We start from the raw sequence: 16,992 nt of genomic DNA, 5'->3' as shown, positions 1-16,992 counted from the left end.
TATCAAGCAACTCATAAATAATATTTTTAATTGAGTTTAGGAAATATTCAGGTGTTTCGAATTCTGAATTAGACGACGTATTCTCATTGGAAATCCTGTATGTTACTATTCTTCGACCGAAAGCGTTTTCTATTATTTGCACATTAGCTAAGTTTTGAATGGAGCTATTAAGAAGTACATTATTTATATGTTTCTTGCTTTTAAGGTGGCTGGTATAGTATTTTTGATTAACATTTGTTTTACAATAAGGACACTCGACACTGTGATTGTTTGCGGGACTTACAAATGAGGTAGATCCTCCCTCCGTTGATGTTGATGTCGTCAATAGCCCCGTAGAAGTAGAAGGTTCTTGAGAACATGGTCGCTTACTCGAAGACTGTGTGAGCACAGTAGCCTTTCTTTTTACTCCGGCTCCAGTTTGCCCCGAACTAAAAAATAAAAATACAATAGTTAAAAATATGTTCTGAAAAATACACCTTACAATTATCTTTATTGGAATATAATTTACCATTTGAAGCACACATATTACAATATGCTATCATAGGAAACACCCCATCAATTTCATCACAAACAGGGGATGTCATGGAGACAGAATGACCACTACATGGAGTATAAAACGGTTTAATATCTGGGTCCTCTAACATCCATCTAGGGAGTCTATTAGATATATACCACAACCGGATGTTTCTATGAAACTTATTTAGCACAAATGATTTAGTAAATACACTTATTTCATCACTGGAAAAAGCTTCCATGGTTATTATTTTTCTATCACAACTTGTCTCTGAATGGACGTTACTAGAGCTAAGCCCGGATATTTATACACAAAAAACCCCCTCTCTGTCAGCAATGTGTTTAAACAAGTTTGAACTTCAGGGTCGAGGATGGCGGCATTACATTAATAATTTATAGTCGCACACCTAATATTCGATGAAATTTTTGAAATACAATAGATTAAAATAAAAACTGCTCGCGGAAAAAAATTAAAAAATACTCACGAATAAACTTGATCTCGTTCGGTTTCCATACATAGGTCAACTAACATCGTGTTCAATTCGACTTCTTCACAAATTGCAACCATTTCTTCATCGTAGACCGAGTTGTTCAGCTCACACAGTTGAGACAACATCGTTGTAGGTAGTAAGAAGGAATATGGCGCGACTGCTTTAGAACAGGACTCTTTTATAATTTGTTTCAAATTTGTTCAAAGACAAATGGTAGGGAAAGTACACATTATTTAAAAAATATATTTCCGTAAAGTGTCACTCACGGGTTACCGGCTTTTGTTGTGTATTCACAGCGGGTAAGGATCGCATTGTGTCTGGAAGACCAACCTTTCAATTGTTATATTCTTATCTTAGGGTTCTGTAACTCAAATAGAAAAAGGAACCCTCGATCGTGAATTTTGTTAATTTTTTGTTAATGAGATAATAAATATATTTTAAACTGACACGAGAGAGCATCTCACATATTTTTGCAAGAGAACACATTATCATAAAAGCTTGGGTTAATTTTTTGTTAGTCCTTCTTAATGGGATTATAAATCTTCGAAACAAACACGAATGTACATGCTCTGAAACACCTGCATGCGATATCAGTTTTTGCATCTACCTAAAGTTAATGGGCGATAAAAACAGATTGAGTGGACTAACTAAAAAAATCAACGACACGATCGATCGTGAATTTTGTTAATTTTTTGTTAATGAGATAATAAATATATTTTAAACTGACACGAGAGAGCATCTCACATATTTTTGCAAGAGAACACATTATCATAAAAGCTTGGGTTAAGTTTCTACGAAATGCATTGCTATCAAATTCTAATTTACTTATTCATTATAAACAATATCAGTCATCCAATATGGTGATAACATGATAAACTCGTATTTAAACATTTTATGAAAATACAGTCATGCATACAGAAAAATACCTCCTTTTTTAAAGTCGGTTAAGGACAAAATTGTAGAAATGCATGGATCGACGGGTGAGGGGATAAGGGGCGGGGGGCATTGTTAAAACCCCCTGGCGCCGGAGCAGGTACGTACCCCCGATGAAAAAATGAGAAAGTGACGCCTTGGACATTCCGAAGTTATTTTGACGCGTACGGTACTCATTGTTAGAGCTAGCGTAGGTAGCAGGTACCTACAGCCTCGCACGCAATCATTCACTAGATGAGTGGTAGGAGATTCCAATTGCCCTTTTAGTTTCCCGCTAACGACCCGATCGATATATGTTAGGTTAGGTTAGGTTAGGTTAGGTTTGAGCCAATGGTCTAAAAACGGCGAACATCCAGAGCCAATGGTGGTGGTCTTTTTTTGTGGGCGGGACAATTTTTTTTCGCGGACCCCCCGGGGTGGCCCAGAATCGACTTTCTACACTACTCACGCGGACGAAGTGGCGGGCATCATCTAGTTTATTATTATAAATTCGAAAGTTGCTCCTTCTTTCACATAGTCATTGAGCAACGATAACGCGGATGTGATTTTTTGTATAGGGAGAGGACAAGCTACTTTCTTCCGATTCCTGAAGAAAAGTTTCGTTACCGGATAACCTAACTCATATAGACGAAGTTGTATACAAAATCTAGTGGCCTTCAATGCGATTTCGACGTCGTCGATATAAATAAGTCGTGGTTATTTAAGGTTAGGTACAGTATTACGAGTATTTGTTTTAATTGACAAATCTTAGGCTCACACAAATGCTCTAACTATACCTTATAGTCCACCATTACCTACACACAATTTAGTAGATCATTAACATCCTTTAAAAGGGCAAATTACAGTTTTTTGTTAGAGGTTGTCGAAAATATATGTAAATATACCTACTTACTGCCGGAAAAGTAGCTACTTAAATATTGCAACGAACTTATCTGAACGGAAATTGCGCCCTACTACAAAATTATTGTATGTACCGGCAATTTGTGAGCTAAGATGCAATTCAGTTATTTAATTTTAAAGTTATTACAAGCACGTAAGAGTTAACAGACTAGAAATATATACTTAGGATTGAATCTTTTTATTTAATATCGTTTTCGGTTATAGCTGAAAGATATTAGACATACACAACAATGTTTCTTTTACATATAATTTATCACACACCGGCTTTACTCACGTGTTTAGTCACGATAGTTTAAACACTAGAATGTTCCTTTTGTTTTAATTTGGGCAGTAATTATTCTACTTACCTACTACGCAGTAAAAAAAGTTGTAGTTACTAGTAGGTATACTCGTATACACGTGTTTTATTTTTTAATCTCTCCCAGTATAGTACTGAGCGGCAACAATATTCGAATATTAGATATAGTCGAGCGCTTTGATGAATAATAACCATCGCTGATACACTTGTATATTTATTGCCGTTTTTAAGACGATTTATTATTTTTTATTGCTTGCCGTGGTAGAGGCCATGATAAGTATAATTCTGTAAAATTTTATTTGGCCATGTCGTTAAATTACCACTGTACCTGACTTCCTATTAATTCACTTATTCGTCCGCGTGATAGGGATTATTTATGCCAGTACGTGGCAGGCGCCGCCCGCCCGAGGCACGGATTCAAAACATCGCGAACATTTTATATGAAGCAGTTTATGCTTCACCGTGCCGCGTCGCCACGTCGCTGTATGTGGTACGGCCCGCGCCCGCAACGTGCTGGCATAAATCATCCCTTAGATTCTTAAAAATCCCGAGTATGTCACTTTTTGTATACCTCTTCACCTGCCAGTGAAAACCATTTCCTTTGCTTAAGATTTTCTTAAAATCCTGATTTTTTTTTAAATTATTTCATTAATTACCTATACTTAATTTTACTCGAAAACTCAAATACCAATTTGTATAGGTAGATATAAAAATAATAAAAATAATATATTTATCTCCTATATACATATGACCCCCATGGGGATAGAATTTCCGAAAATCGTGAAACACGCAGCAGCTGTACTCCTTTATTTTCAACCGGAAGCCTAAATAAATGATCATGGACATAACATAACTTCAAAACTGATTTCCTTTATGCAATATGTCTATTTAGACAATAATTAATTCACCTATTTGAATTTCACACACTGTAACCATATTTTCAAAAATAAATGATTGAATGATTGATAACGGGTAGTACAAACTCACCTTTGAGCAAACTGACTGACTACGTTTAATCCGGAAGCTGTCCGTAACAATTTCTTCAAGCGAGTATTATCCCAGTAATTCAATCATTTGTCTATTATCCTAGCCCACATTTGGACGGGCAAGGCTAGATTTAAGACCAATCTATCATTTGTTTCTCCGCGGAACAATTGTCGCCCACGCATCTGTTTAGTAGAGCATGAACCAGTTGTAAAATTACAACTGAATATTGCAGGCAAAAAAAAATATATAGGTCGCCTGGAAGAGATCAGTAAGTAGGTAACAAGGTCGCCTTCAAACACTAACTTGTAAATATACTGTGATGATTTTGTATATTAGATATAGATATGTGTATATTATTTTTGAAAATTTACTGTACGTACATAAAAACATAAATAAATTAAAAAAAAAAAGTGACTGTCATAATATAAATACTAGAAATAAAAATAAACTTGTAATGCCCACCTCTAGGCTCAGTAAAGTTAGCAATTCATTTGCTCGTAATTCCATACGTTTCTGTAATAAGCTTCCAGAAGACATATTGGAGATGTCTCTCAACAAGTTCAAAGTTTTCATAAAACGTAAACTAATTGAAAAATCCTATTACAATGTAAAGGATTATTTAAATGATAAGCAAGCTTGGGAATGAGTTGCTTAACGACTTTGTGATAGTTCTAATAAGTTTCAATAATTTTGTAAAGTGGTGATAATAAAAAGAATACCCGGCTGAGTTTGTTGTGGGCTCTTCTCAGAACTGGGCGCGTTTGGAACCCTTGTAGCTTTAGTTTTAAGTTTGCGTAATAATTATCACCACTATATCTTACAAATCTAACACCATACCAGACCATCAATAAGAGTAATTTATTACCTATTAATTTGAATAAATCATTTGACTTTTGACTTTTGAATATTTGTCGGTAATAAATAATCATTGTTATTCATTAAAATATGTAACTACTGATGTCAAAAAAATCGCCCACCGTGACTTTTTCGAGCGAAAGATGAGTATTGTAATAATAACAAAGCTTTAAAATTAAATGGTAAGACGAATGTGTAGTTTTCACAAATTTTGGTTTTGTATTTTTACTACAGTATCAAAAATTTGAAGTGACTAATTTTTGCCCATTGAATCTATTGCTAATACCTACCTATTATAAAAGTTATTAAGTTTGGATGTATGAGGTAATCTCTGAAACCACTCATTCGATTCTTTTACCATTTGAAAGGTACTACATATCATTTATATATTAAAGGTACCTATATCAAATTTCACCCAAGCAAAGCCGGGTGGATCAGCTAGTAAGATATGTTTTGCTGACTCGCCGTAGTTTTGGTCGAGTGGATTATTCCCAAAACCCTTCTTCTTGCATGTATCTCTAGTTTGAGACCCACTGGTTTGAGCTGTCTGGCTGTACGACTGCCAGTCAGACTGTTTCTCCAAAATAATTGAACTAAATCATAGTGCTGTTCGGATCACTCAGGTATTTGGCCTGTGTGCCTGTTCGTATTCAGGAGAGAGATAGAGGGATATACCTACTATACAGAGCGAGCCAGATACAATAGAATGCTCAACAGATTAAAAATAATATACAAACGCTTAGGCCTCCTACGCACTGGCGACCATAGACGCGGCCAGGCCGCCGCGGCTATGGTCGCCGGTGCGTAGGCAAGCGCGACATGTGGACGGCCGAAAAATTTGCAGTCGACTTCATTGGACTTTATTGGAGTAATCATTTGATGCTAAATCCCATAAACCTCTTCTATTTTCAACTTCAATTATGAACCTTTCCGTGTCGAAATTGGCCATTGTAAAATAATCACTCTGTAGCTAGCTACACGTCTGGTCGCCGCGGCCGATGCGGTAGCACTGATGAATTTTAATACAGAAGTGATGTTCTCGACGGCCACGATTGGTCGCTGGTCGCGTGGCATCAAATTGGACGCCGCGGCCAACGGTGGCCGCTGGTCGCTGGCCGCTAAGTGCGTAGGGGCTATAGCGATTGCCATATAAAGTCCAGAATTCACTGGCCGCCGCGGCCAGGTCGCGGCGACCATGGTCGCCAGTGCGTAGGAGGCCTTAGTGATGTGAAAATGCTAAACAAGTACTATATACGTATTTGTTCACAAGAAAAACTACAGCTGAAGAATAATTTAGCTGTTTTCTTGGGTCGATGTAGCGAATAGCGATTAATTGCAACGTGTGGCGATAAATTAATTAACATTCATTCATGATACTAGCTAACGTTTAGGATTAGTTCATCTTTATTTAGGTAGGAGTTTCTTATTACGTATAATATTGTTTTTAATTTTTTTTAATGTATAAGTAATTACTTTAGCGACAGCGTTTCATCCGAAAAATAGGTAAGTAGGAACCTACGTGTATTTAGCACTAGCTGATTCCCGCGACTTTATCCTTGTGGATTAAGATTTTTAAGGTATTTTGGTTTTTTTTTAATCCTTTCTAAGGTCCATGCCAGCCATGCATGCCAGCTTAAAGTTACATTGATTTAATCATCACCAATAAACCAAAGTAGATTGATTACTCAAGCCAATATTTATGTTCAAAGGTAAAATTTTGATCTGAAGTTAACGAACCTAGACTTTGTAACCATTTTGTTTTGATTGACGGTCAAAGTTAAACGTTATCCGGGACGTGATTTTAACCGCCTGTCATGCAACTGGATCTTAGTGAGTGACATTACATCATTATGTTATAAAACCGCCGTAAATGTTTTTAACCGACTTCAAAAAAGGAGGAGGTTCTCAACTCGTCGTAATCTTTTTTTTTTATGTATGTTCCCCGATTCCTACTCGAAGACGCCTAGACCGATTTTGAAAATTCTTCTTTTTCTTGAAAGGCCAATGAAGTGCCATTGTGGAGTCTCATAAAAATATGAAGTCTAGACGATTCGCGCAGCTAAAGCTAATTGGCACCGGCTCCAAAAAGTATTATTCATCATGATCAACCCATCGCCGGCTCACTACAGAGCACGGGTCTTCTCTCAGTGTAAGAAGGGTTTTGGCTATAGTCTACCACGCTGGCTACGTGCGGATTGGTAGAGAAAAGTATTATTAAGGAACTATATTAATTCTTGTATACATAATATATTCGGTACCTAATAAATTAAATTATTTTTTAATTTTTAGTGTTTGTGTATTGATGTCGGTTTTTATTTTTTTTGTAATTTTTTTAAATATTTTTAGCTTGTAAGGAAGGCAGATAACAGATGTCAGAAAATAAAATAAAAAGAAAGTAATACCCATAGTAGGTACCTATACAGATAGTGATATAAAAAATCCTATGAGTACTTGCCTACCATAGAAAAAATCCTTAGCTTTTTTCAGACTTTTAAATAAAAGAAAGTAGGAGTTGTAAATTAATATAAGTGGGAAAATAAGCACGAAGTTATGCGTAACTCTGGCGCTATTATTTAGACCTGAGATAAGTAGTATCCAGCAGTCCTGCACAGTGCACAAATTAGGTGTTCAGGTTGAGAGTTGGCTGACATGGACGTTCGTTTCTTATATCGTCATACATTCGTCAAGTCTAATATAAATTAAAGTTGAAAACTTGTCTTGATATTGGACAGGAACTCGGAAGTTTTTACATATTAATATTGCCTGTCTGTATCAATATTTAGTCACGGAAGAAAAACTCCTACACTAAACTTTGTATATTCTGCGCCATATTAAGGTAATTTAAATTTTAAGACGACCGTGGTACCTACTTCCTTTTGTCTTTATAAGAAACTCCGCTCCGAAAAAACCACCCACTAAATACCAAATAATAAATAATAATTTGTATAAAATTGAACGATCAAGTATATGTCAATTAAACAATAACACAAAAGCATACTTAAGTATACTTAAATAATTATTATAATATCCTTATAATATAAAACAATACCTACCTTTAATATTTCGTAACTACCAATGTGAGACAATACCATGTACGATGATGTCAGTCAATTAAAAAAGTTGTTTGTATATTTACTTCCGAATATTAAATTATGATAATATTTTATTAACTGAATTTGTTGATAATAATTATATAATAATGTACCTAAATTTTTTTCGCTAAGAAGTTTACTAACCTAAACATTTGAAAGAAATTAATTGCCTTACCTTCCAATTTAAGACTTAATTATTGGGTGTGCAATGCTTTGAGTTTGTGTGCTTGTACACAATCTTTAGTGAGTTTAGTGTGACCTAGTTGTGACTAACTAATATATCAATCGATTGTTAAGCAACATTGACCCGCCTGTAACTGGATGGGTGACTGACTTTGGCGATTCGAATTTAGCCTTTCCGTTACCTCCTTGGCTCTGAGAGCACGTTAAGCCGTGCTCCCGGTTAATAATCACTAACATCTGATAATATCTATAAAACCTATTAAATATTTCGTGCTCTTAGTCAGGTTACGTGTGCGGAACGATCTGGGGACCCAACGCATTATTATCCTAAGAAAACTCGTACCATTATATTATGTGATTAATGGAAAAGGTCACGACCCTCAGTAACAAGACGACGCAAAAAGAGAGAAACTATGTTGATCTCCATTGCCTACGGAAAGCCTTTTAAACAAATAAATAATTTTTTATTTCTCATTTTTATTCAATTAAACTTTTACAAGTACTTTTGAATCGTCAAATGCATCTACCACTGGTTCAGAATGCCTTTCTCATCGAGAAGAACCAGTAAGAAACTATGCTTTTTTCAGGATCATACTTTTAATAGATTTTTAATGATCTAAACGGTCTGAATTCTTAATTTAGTCGGAGTACCTATTTAGATTTTGTCGTTATCAAAGTTATAGCTCTATATTTTAATGCCCATAAAATTTCAAGGAAAAACTGAAAAAACTTACGTGTACTTAGTATGTAACAGAAACTACATGAAATGTTTGAACAAAAAATGCTTGAATTTTGCCCTTTAACTAAAATGTAAAGAACCTTCTTGTTGGATGCAAAACGAGAAGGGTTTTAAACCATTGTGGACTGCCACTGATGCATACGCTACTCTGATTGCAAAATGCCGCCCTATTCCAAACAACTCGACCGACAAATAGGCATTTGCACTGTAATATTATGAGTAGAAATAGAAAAACTTATACATATGCTTTCGAATTTCCAAAAGAATAGACCACTAGTTCGAAATGTTTTTTCTAGCAAGAAACTCGGAGGTTGCTCTTTTCAAATATTCAATTAACGGTCCCACACATTGATGGAGTGAGTCAAATTCCGCGCTTTTTTATCATTGACATAATCTTCGATTGTAGGTATATTTATCATTTTCAAGAGCATTCTTTTAATAAATATGCAATGACAGCTTAATTAGCCTAGACCTCAGGTATCCACAGTAGATTGCTTTGCTTGATTTTTTAAAATAAAAATGGCGAGCAAACGAGCACGCGGGTCACCTGATGTTAAGTGATTACCGCCGCCCATGAACATTTTTCATATCAATCTATAATCGTGAGAATCGCTGTACATCAGCCCCTCAATTGTGTAAGAAAATGTATTCATCGTTATCATAATCTTCAACAATTTCTGCCCTTTGATTGGCTGTGAAAAAATGTAAACAGCGAATCAACCAATCAAAGGGCAGATTTTTTTACGATTACGATAACGATGAATACGTTTTTCTTACACAATAGCGGGACAGGTTTTACTTAGACATCTTCACTTTTCTGTTAAAGAATTTTCAAAATAAAAATATTTGTTGATAACGAGCACTAAAGTATTCAATTAATGATGTAGATAAGTGATGTTATGTCGGGATGTTGACTTCAGCAGTGTGATTATAATTCATTATTGCTTCCAAATTTTGGGGTGAATGTACTCAAGAGGTATAAACTCAAGAGAAGTTTTCATTCACGCTGCGCGAGTAGATTCATGTCTACTTGTTTAAGCAATAAGCGCAACATAATGTTAATAATTATCATCACCTCAACTAATGAGCACGGGTCTCTTATCTCAGAATGAAAAGGACTAGGTAAATAAAATTATTTAATTTTATTACTCAACTGCATAGTATAAAAGAATATTATAATACCTGTGATAAGTGAAATTATCTAATTCTATCAATTAAGCATGCAAGCTGTGGGAGAAAAGATAGGCCCCACTTGGGGTTCGTTGAAGCATTAAGTTATAAGTAGGTTATAGAATTGATAAGAATATAGACTTAGAGAATATTCTCCATTCTGCCCCGAAAATAATATTAAGTATAATTTCGTATGATGATGATGATGATTATGACAAAGCAATATTGTCATAAAATGATTTGATCACTTTTACAATAATGCACTCCATGCTATTGTGTTCATACTGGTTGGTATATGGCCGAAAGTAATAATTAATTTATAGTCAATCCTATCTGTAATCTTTCGAAATGTAACTAAGTTATTTTACAACGTTATTAAAGTATGTCAAAACTTGTGTGGTCTCCATAAGTAAGTAACTATTAACTAGGTATTAACTATATTGACAGATTACGGATAGATTGATTTTATATTTAACTTTGATAGACGGCAGATGCTTATGATATTCGGTTCAATTCGGTTCGGGCTTTGCAATTGTGCATTGTAAGGTCTACATCTCCTGAGGATGCTCCGGTGTATGTCGAGGCGAAACGTGCGTCGAGTGTGTTTAGGATTTGTGTGGTGCTACGTGGTGGTGGTGCGTATTGCTTGCTTGTTGGCTGCTTCTTCCTGCATGTTTAGCAGTGGGAGGGCGGGCGGTGCATTTCGCATGCTGCATGTTGCACCATACAGATTCGACCTGTTTCAGCGGATTATAGCAAAGTAAGCTTTTGGTTCATTGTATATTCGGTTCTACCTATACGTCTTCTTTTTCTATTTTTGAAGTTGAGGAAGGAAAACAAAGTGAACTGTCCTCAATAATAATTGTATTAGTAGAGGCTATAAAAAGGGTAGACACGTAAGAATTATGTGCCAACCCACGCAATTATAAAGACCGGAAGAAATTAATAAATAAGGATGCACAGGTTGAGGGACCCTCAAATTATTAAGACTTCCTTATGAGACTTGCAAGTTGCATCATATTATAGACAAACTGATAGAAAAACTATTTGAAAGGTCATTTCGATTTTAGATTTCTTATATAGATCTTTTAGATTTTCGGCAACGTAAAATAAGTCTTATGACTTATCTGAGAGTAAATTTGACATTGTAGCAAGTTTTTAATACAAATAGTGTCATTACGACCAATTATTTATTCCTCGGTTAAACGTCACTCGACGTTGGTGAAATCGGGACTAAGGGTGAGATCTATAGAGCGCACTCTAACTTTGCTTAAACTTAAGACAGAGCTAGATCTCTCACATAAATCTATTTCGTTTTAACTGTGTATTAACTCAATCTTAAGCCGGAGCAAAGTCAAAGTGCGCTCCATAGATCTCAGCCTAAGTATATCTCAGCCATGCGAAAAATCACCTGGATTCATTGCTCCAAGATTGAAGGACAAACCAACAAACAAATACACTTTCGCATTTGTAATATTACTAGATGATGCCCGTGGCTTCGCCCGGTGGATTTAAGTTTTAAAAATCCCATAGAACCTCTTTGATTTCCCGCGTTAAAAAGTTATCTATGTCCGTCCCCGAAATACAAGCTATATCTTTGTACCTTTCATCAAAATCAGTTAAACTGATGAACCGTGAAAAGCTACCAGACAGACAGACATATTACGCATTTACAATATTATGTAGTACGGATGGGTAGTGAAATATGAATTGTGATAAGAAAACAGCAATAATATAAAAAGATTAGGTTGGTTAGCTTGATATTATTAAAAGTTAAAAACTATAGCTTTACAGCTACGAGATCTGTTGATGAAGGTTTTGCGATGCTGTGTTCGCGTGTATGGACTATGGAGTAATTCTTTTAGGTACGTTCTTTGCGACAATGAAAGTCAATCATCGATGAAGTTAATTAAATAAACTGAGAAAAAATAGATGGTCAACAGACATTTTCTAGATCAATTTAATTGCGTTAATGATTTCCTGACTTAAACGACAGTAAATGTTAGCAGTTGATAACACAATGTTAATAATTCTATAGGTTAATAGGTATGTCGTTTAAATTTATATCATCTTCGATTTATATTTCCTTAGATTCATAATAGTATTCTAATAATTAAAACACTATTTTAACCTACTATATACTACATATTATACTATATACTATCTATCTATTATAACAATTAAAACACTATTTAAAAATCTCGGACATAAGATAAGCATCAGAAAGAGGCAATGCGGCTAGTCTTTCGGATATAATATATATACAGGCATCGATGTGAATCTTATAATATTACGTACTAGCATCAACACGCACTAATATTATAATTGCGAAAGTTTGTCTGTCTGTCTGTTTTCTAGCTTTTCGCAGCTCATTCATGGAAATTTGGTGCAGAGATAACTTGCATCCTGGAAACAGATATAGGCTGGCTACTTTTTATCCCGGAAAATCAAAGAGTTCCCAAGGGATTTATAAACAAAAACCACGCGGACGAAATCATGGGCATCATCTAGTATAAAATATTTTGTGGGCTTTACTTACGATATTATTATAACCTTAGTATACTTAGATAATATTTTTTCAAAAGAACAGAAATTGATTGACTGATAAATAGTAACGTACCTACAGCTCAAACCGCGCTGGTTCTAGTATCTGCTGCTAGATTTCGGTGATAGGTATAAGTTTTTCTCGTAAGAAAGGATTTACAAAATCCCCGCACGACCAAAATCGAGCGGATCGGCTAGTCAATGTAAAGAAAAAGATATGGTTTTTCATTTATTTTTAGTTATTGTATTATTTTATTTATTTAAGTATAGTTAAAAAAGTCAATCTAGTTTCTTTGGGTAATGAATTTTTCTAGGTATAAAGAACTATTTAAGTGCGAGTTAATAAGTACCTATCCAATCATGTTTTTCCTGGCAAGTTATTATTATTGTAATTCTTCAAATTGAAATCTTGTTCATGTAAGACGTGATTTATGTTTATTGAAATGTATGAAAATAGTGCTTCTGGTCACGTTTTATAGTCTTTTATCATCAAATGTAACACTCAAGGATGCGTGAAACATATATTATGTTACTGTCGTAAACTTCATTCTCGTTTCAGTCGAAGGCTTTCGAATATTTATATGGGGACATAATTCGCCTGTTTGCGACTAGGTAAAACGTGTTATTTCGGAAAAGTGTAATTTTTAAGTAACAATGTTCAAACCTAATCTATACTAATAATTAAAATTGAAGTGGCTGTTTGTAATTTCGAAATAACTACCTCAAATTAAGCTCATAATTATGGTTATTTGAAGTGTACTAAAACTGAATCACACGTTTTTAAAATTTTGTCTCTCTATCCAATCCAAAATACCAAATAAGTAAAATACTAAGTAGGGTAAGGTTACCTCAGTAATAGAAAGATAATATGTTAAATTTAATAAATTGTAGATTAGATTCTTCTAATGACTACGTAATTGAATACTAACTCGTATATAAAAAATATTTATTAATACGAGAAAAATATTAGGTATATGTACCGTACTATCAATGACGATAAAAGTAATGTCTTTGTTTTTTTCTCGATCCTTATAGTATACCTACTTATAATAATTACATTATATATTATTTATAACCTAAAGCCACATGAGTAGATGTGCTAAAGCAATTAGGTTATCGCTTTATTTTTAAAAATTAACTGTTTTCAATCTACGCATGTGTAGTTAGAGTGAACTAGGGTTAGGGAACTCTCTGTTTGATCCTAATTCGACGAAATGTCAAAACATATTAGGCTACGGAGACGTGAAATTATAGAAAAATAGGGCTACCTTAAGGCTACCTACCTGCCAGTGACGTCGAAGCCTTGACGTTTTGTAAGAAGTTCTTTAATCACCTACTGTCGTGAACTGTGATGTGGTGATGATTGATTAATTGGATACATAATATTTTTTCTCACGTTGTTTTCACCGGTAACTAACAGGATGAGTCAGATATTTTTCGCGACGACAGGAATTTACTTTGTTTGACTGCGTACTATAAACTCATGACAGATAATATTGTAGTTTTCTCATATCAGGCGCGAAACCGGAAGAGGATAATTTTAAGTAAAGCCAAGCAACCATGTCGTCGTGATAGAGATTAGAGATGTCGTCCGTCAATAACAGTCATAAACATTCAGCTTTATTAATTAAATATAATAATAAGTTTTTGTTATTCCGAGGTTATGTCCTAGTTGCGGCTGCGAATATCAATTGTACGGGTTAAGCAACGTTGACACAAGTCGGTATTTAGATTTGTGCCCGACTTAGGAGGTCCGATTTGGCCTTTATAATTGTTATCTTGGAAAGTACGTTAAACCATTGGACTTGGTTATAATTTTTAACTAACATCAGCTGATTATAATAACTTAAAAAATTGATTATTAAAATTAAGAGTCAAATCGTGCTTTTAGTTGTATGTGGAGGGATCAGGGCGCCCACCGCATTATTATTGCACTAGACGATGCTTCCCGCGTGGATTTATGTTTTAAAATCCCGGAACTCTTTGATTTTCCGGGATAAAAAGTAGACTATGCCCTTCCCCGGGATGTAAGCTACCTATCTCTGTACCTTTCATCAAAATCGGTTGAAAGGATGGGCCGTGAAAAGCTAGCAGACAGACAGACAAACAGACTATGAGTCGTACTTGAATTTGAGTTTCAAGTCTCCCGCTACCGATCTTCTTCTTCTTGTCCTTTATCCCACTCTATGAGGGATCGATACAACATGTCTTTTTCTAATTACTTCTATTCTAGGTACTTCCAGACATGTTGTAGGTGATTTGGCATGATGTTTTACAACTGGCCACCTCCCTGACATCAACCCTCCTTGGGACTGCTTTTGTTGGTGAATACATCAGACAGACAGATAGACACACTTTCGCATTAATAATATTAGTATGGAAGTATAGATAAAATGCTTACCATTATTTGATTAAAGGAAAGGATTATACGATCGATCGTCAGTAATGAGAAAAAATACGATGCAAAGATGCGTGTGGTGTGAACATTTGTTTTTCAAGAAATTGTATGATAGATATAAGTCTCGCAAATTGCTATTGCGCTGGAACTATGTCTCATTAACATCGAAATGACGTCATTTGACGTATATTTAAGTAAAAATATACCATCAGCTCGAAACTTTAGTCTAGTGCTGACGTCACTAAAATGGCGGCCACGCGCATTAGCAATTTGCGGGACTTATATGTGTAATGATATATGCCTAGCCACACTTGTCTATTGAGCTAAAGTATGAAATGACGGAAGGAATATAAAACTAATAAAAAATTGCACGCCATTTGCTTACTTTTTAAGTTTTTACACATTGCACTTGTGAGCCCATAATACAGCGTCAGTGATGTACCTATAGTAGGTACATCACTGACGCTGTATTATCTATTAATTTTTATCTACCGTATCGTGATTTGACAATTCCATGCATTTCACCTCGGACCAATATTATCGTACCCGGTGTCACGTTTGAACTCAGAGCAAACTTTTACCCATTATTTTACAAAGTAAGTAATATTTTATAGAAAAATATACTAAGAGGAATTCTACTTATTCTTTTAGGTAAAAATTGTTCTATTCATCCCCCTAGGGAAAGGCAAAGATCGTAGACCATACAGCCTGGTAAGTCGTAGATTTATTATTTTTCTTGTGTAAGATCTTATAACAGACTTGAAATGTGACCGTTAGTTACCATAAGTAGCTGTTGCGTGTTGTTAATTATTAGATCTAGCATATTATCCTGAAGGATAAAATCTTATTTCTAAAAATGTATATTATGAAAAAATAAACGAATATCATATCAAGTTAAGTTTTAGGTCAGGATTGCGTATCCTAAAGGGTAAAATCTCACACAAAAATGAAGGATGAAAAAATAAAATATCATTTATTTACACTCACTTTTGAATAGTCCCATTTTGAAGCACTTTCTCATTAGATCCGGCAAAGTGTTCAATTTATTAACGTCGCCCATTTATGATGATCACAATACCTATTCGAAATCCCTTTAATGTTCCCTATATGTTTCACGTGAATTTTCAGTACATGTTACGTTGTTTGTTTGCTATACGCGTGTAGCACCCGAGTCCGGAGCGCTACGAACTGTGTGTTGCAGCCACTGAAGGCAAAGGCAACTCGAGCGCAGGCGACAAGCGTTTTACGCGGCCGGCCTCGCTCATTGCCACTTCATGTAGTAAATAATCGTAAGCGACTAGATCACACTAGCGACCTTTTGTTTTACAGCTTTTTGAACGGTGGCATCCTTATGTGGTCAACGTGTAATCTACTCGCGCGAAACGTTTTAGCTCCTCGTTTCTAATACGAACCGCTAAGGTGTGGTAACCTTTCGCGTCCGTGTTTTCTGCTACGTATATCCTTCAAGGCAATAGTGAATAGGCATCTTCTCAGCAAGCGCGCTGCAACCTAGACCTCATCATTGACTTCTTATTTAGTCGTCAAGTGCAAGCCTATCTTGTAATAAAAAAAAACTGCAAAAACGAACAGAATAATTGCAATAATCATTATTACTGGCTGAATTTATGGCATTCTTGCTGCTGCAATGATTTATTGTGGCCGTGATCTGCCATCTAAAAGCCGCTTAGTAACTGAAGTCCAAAAAAGGCAACTTGGGTGTAGGCAACATTAGTTTTGCGCGATTTCAATCATTGCCACTTAATCGTAAGCGACTGGAGTCTGGATCACAATTAGTAACTTTTTGCCACAGTAGCCCTAGACAGAGAGACATACGATACCCGAAGAGCTAAAGCGGAAGTTATTACATCGCTATTGTTATATGGCATCAT

The 16,992-nt window shown here is 35.2% G+C and overlaps 1 protein-coding gene across 2 annotated transcripts in view; it reads right to left on the bottom strand.

Moving 5' to 3' along the window:
* The window catches only part of LOC117986258 (organic cation transporter protein-like), a 65,844-nt gene that overhangs the window by 25,305 nt on the left and 23,547 nt on the right, over nt 1–16,992 (bottom strand). The window contains exon 1 of one of the 2 annotated variants that reach the window (XM_034973093.2): nt 16,091–16,350. The exons of the other annotated variant lie outside the window; for it this stretch is intronic. Within the exon in view, the coding sequence (XP_034828984.1) occupies nt 16,091–16,163 (73 nt within the window). The 5' untranslated portion in view covers nt 16,164–16,350. Of the gene's footprint in view, nt 1–16,090; nt 16,351–16,992 lie in introns of those variants that run through there. 2 annotated transcript variants of the gene reach the window in all.

This window comes from Maniola hyperantus, chromosome 11 (assembly GCF_902806685.2).
Source record: "Maniola hyperantus chromosome 11, iAphHyp1.2, whole genome shotgun sequence".
Lineage (NCBI taxonomy): Eukaryota > Metazoa > Arthropoda > Insecta > Lepidoptera > Nymphalidae > Maniola > Maniola hyperantus.
The sequence above is the reverse complement of the archived record's forward strand: the minus strand, read 5'-3'. Positions and strand labels throughout refer to the sequence as shown.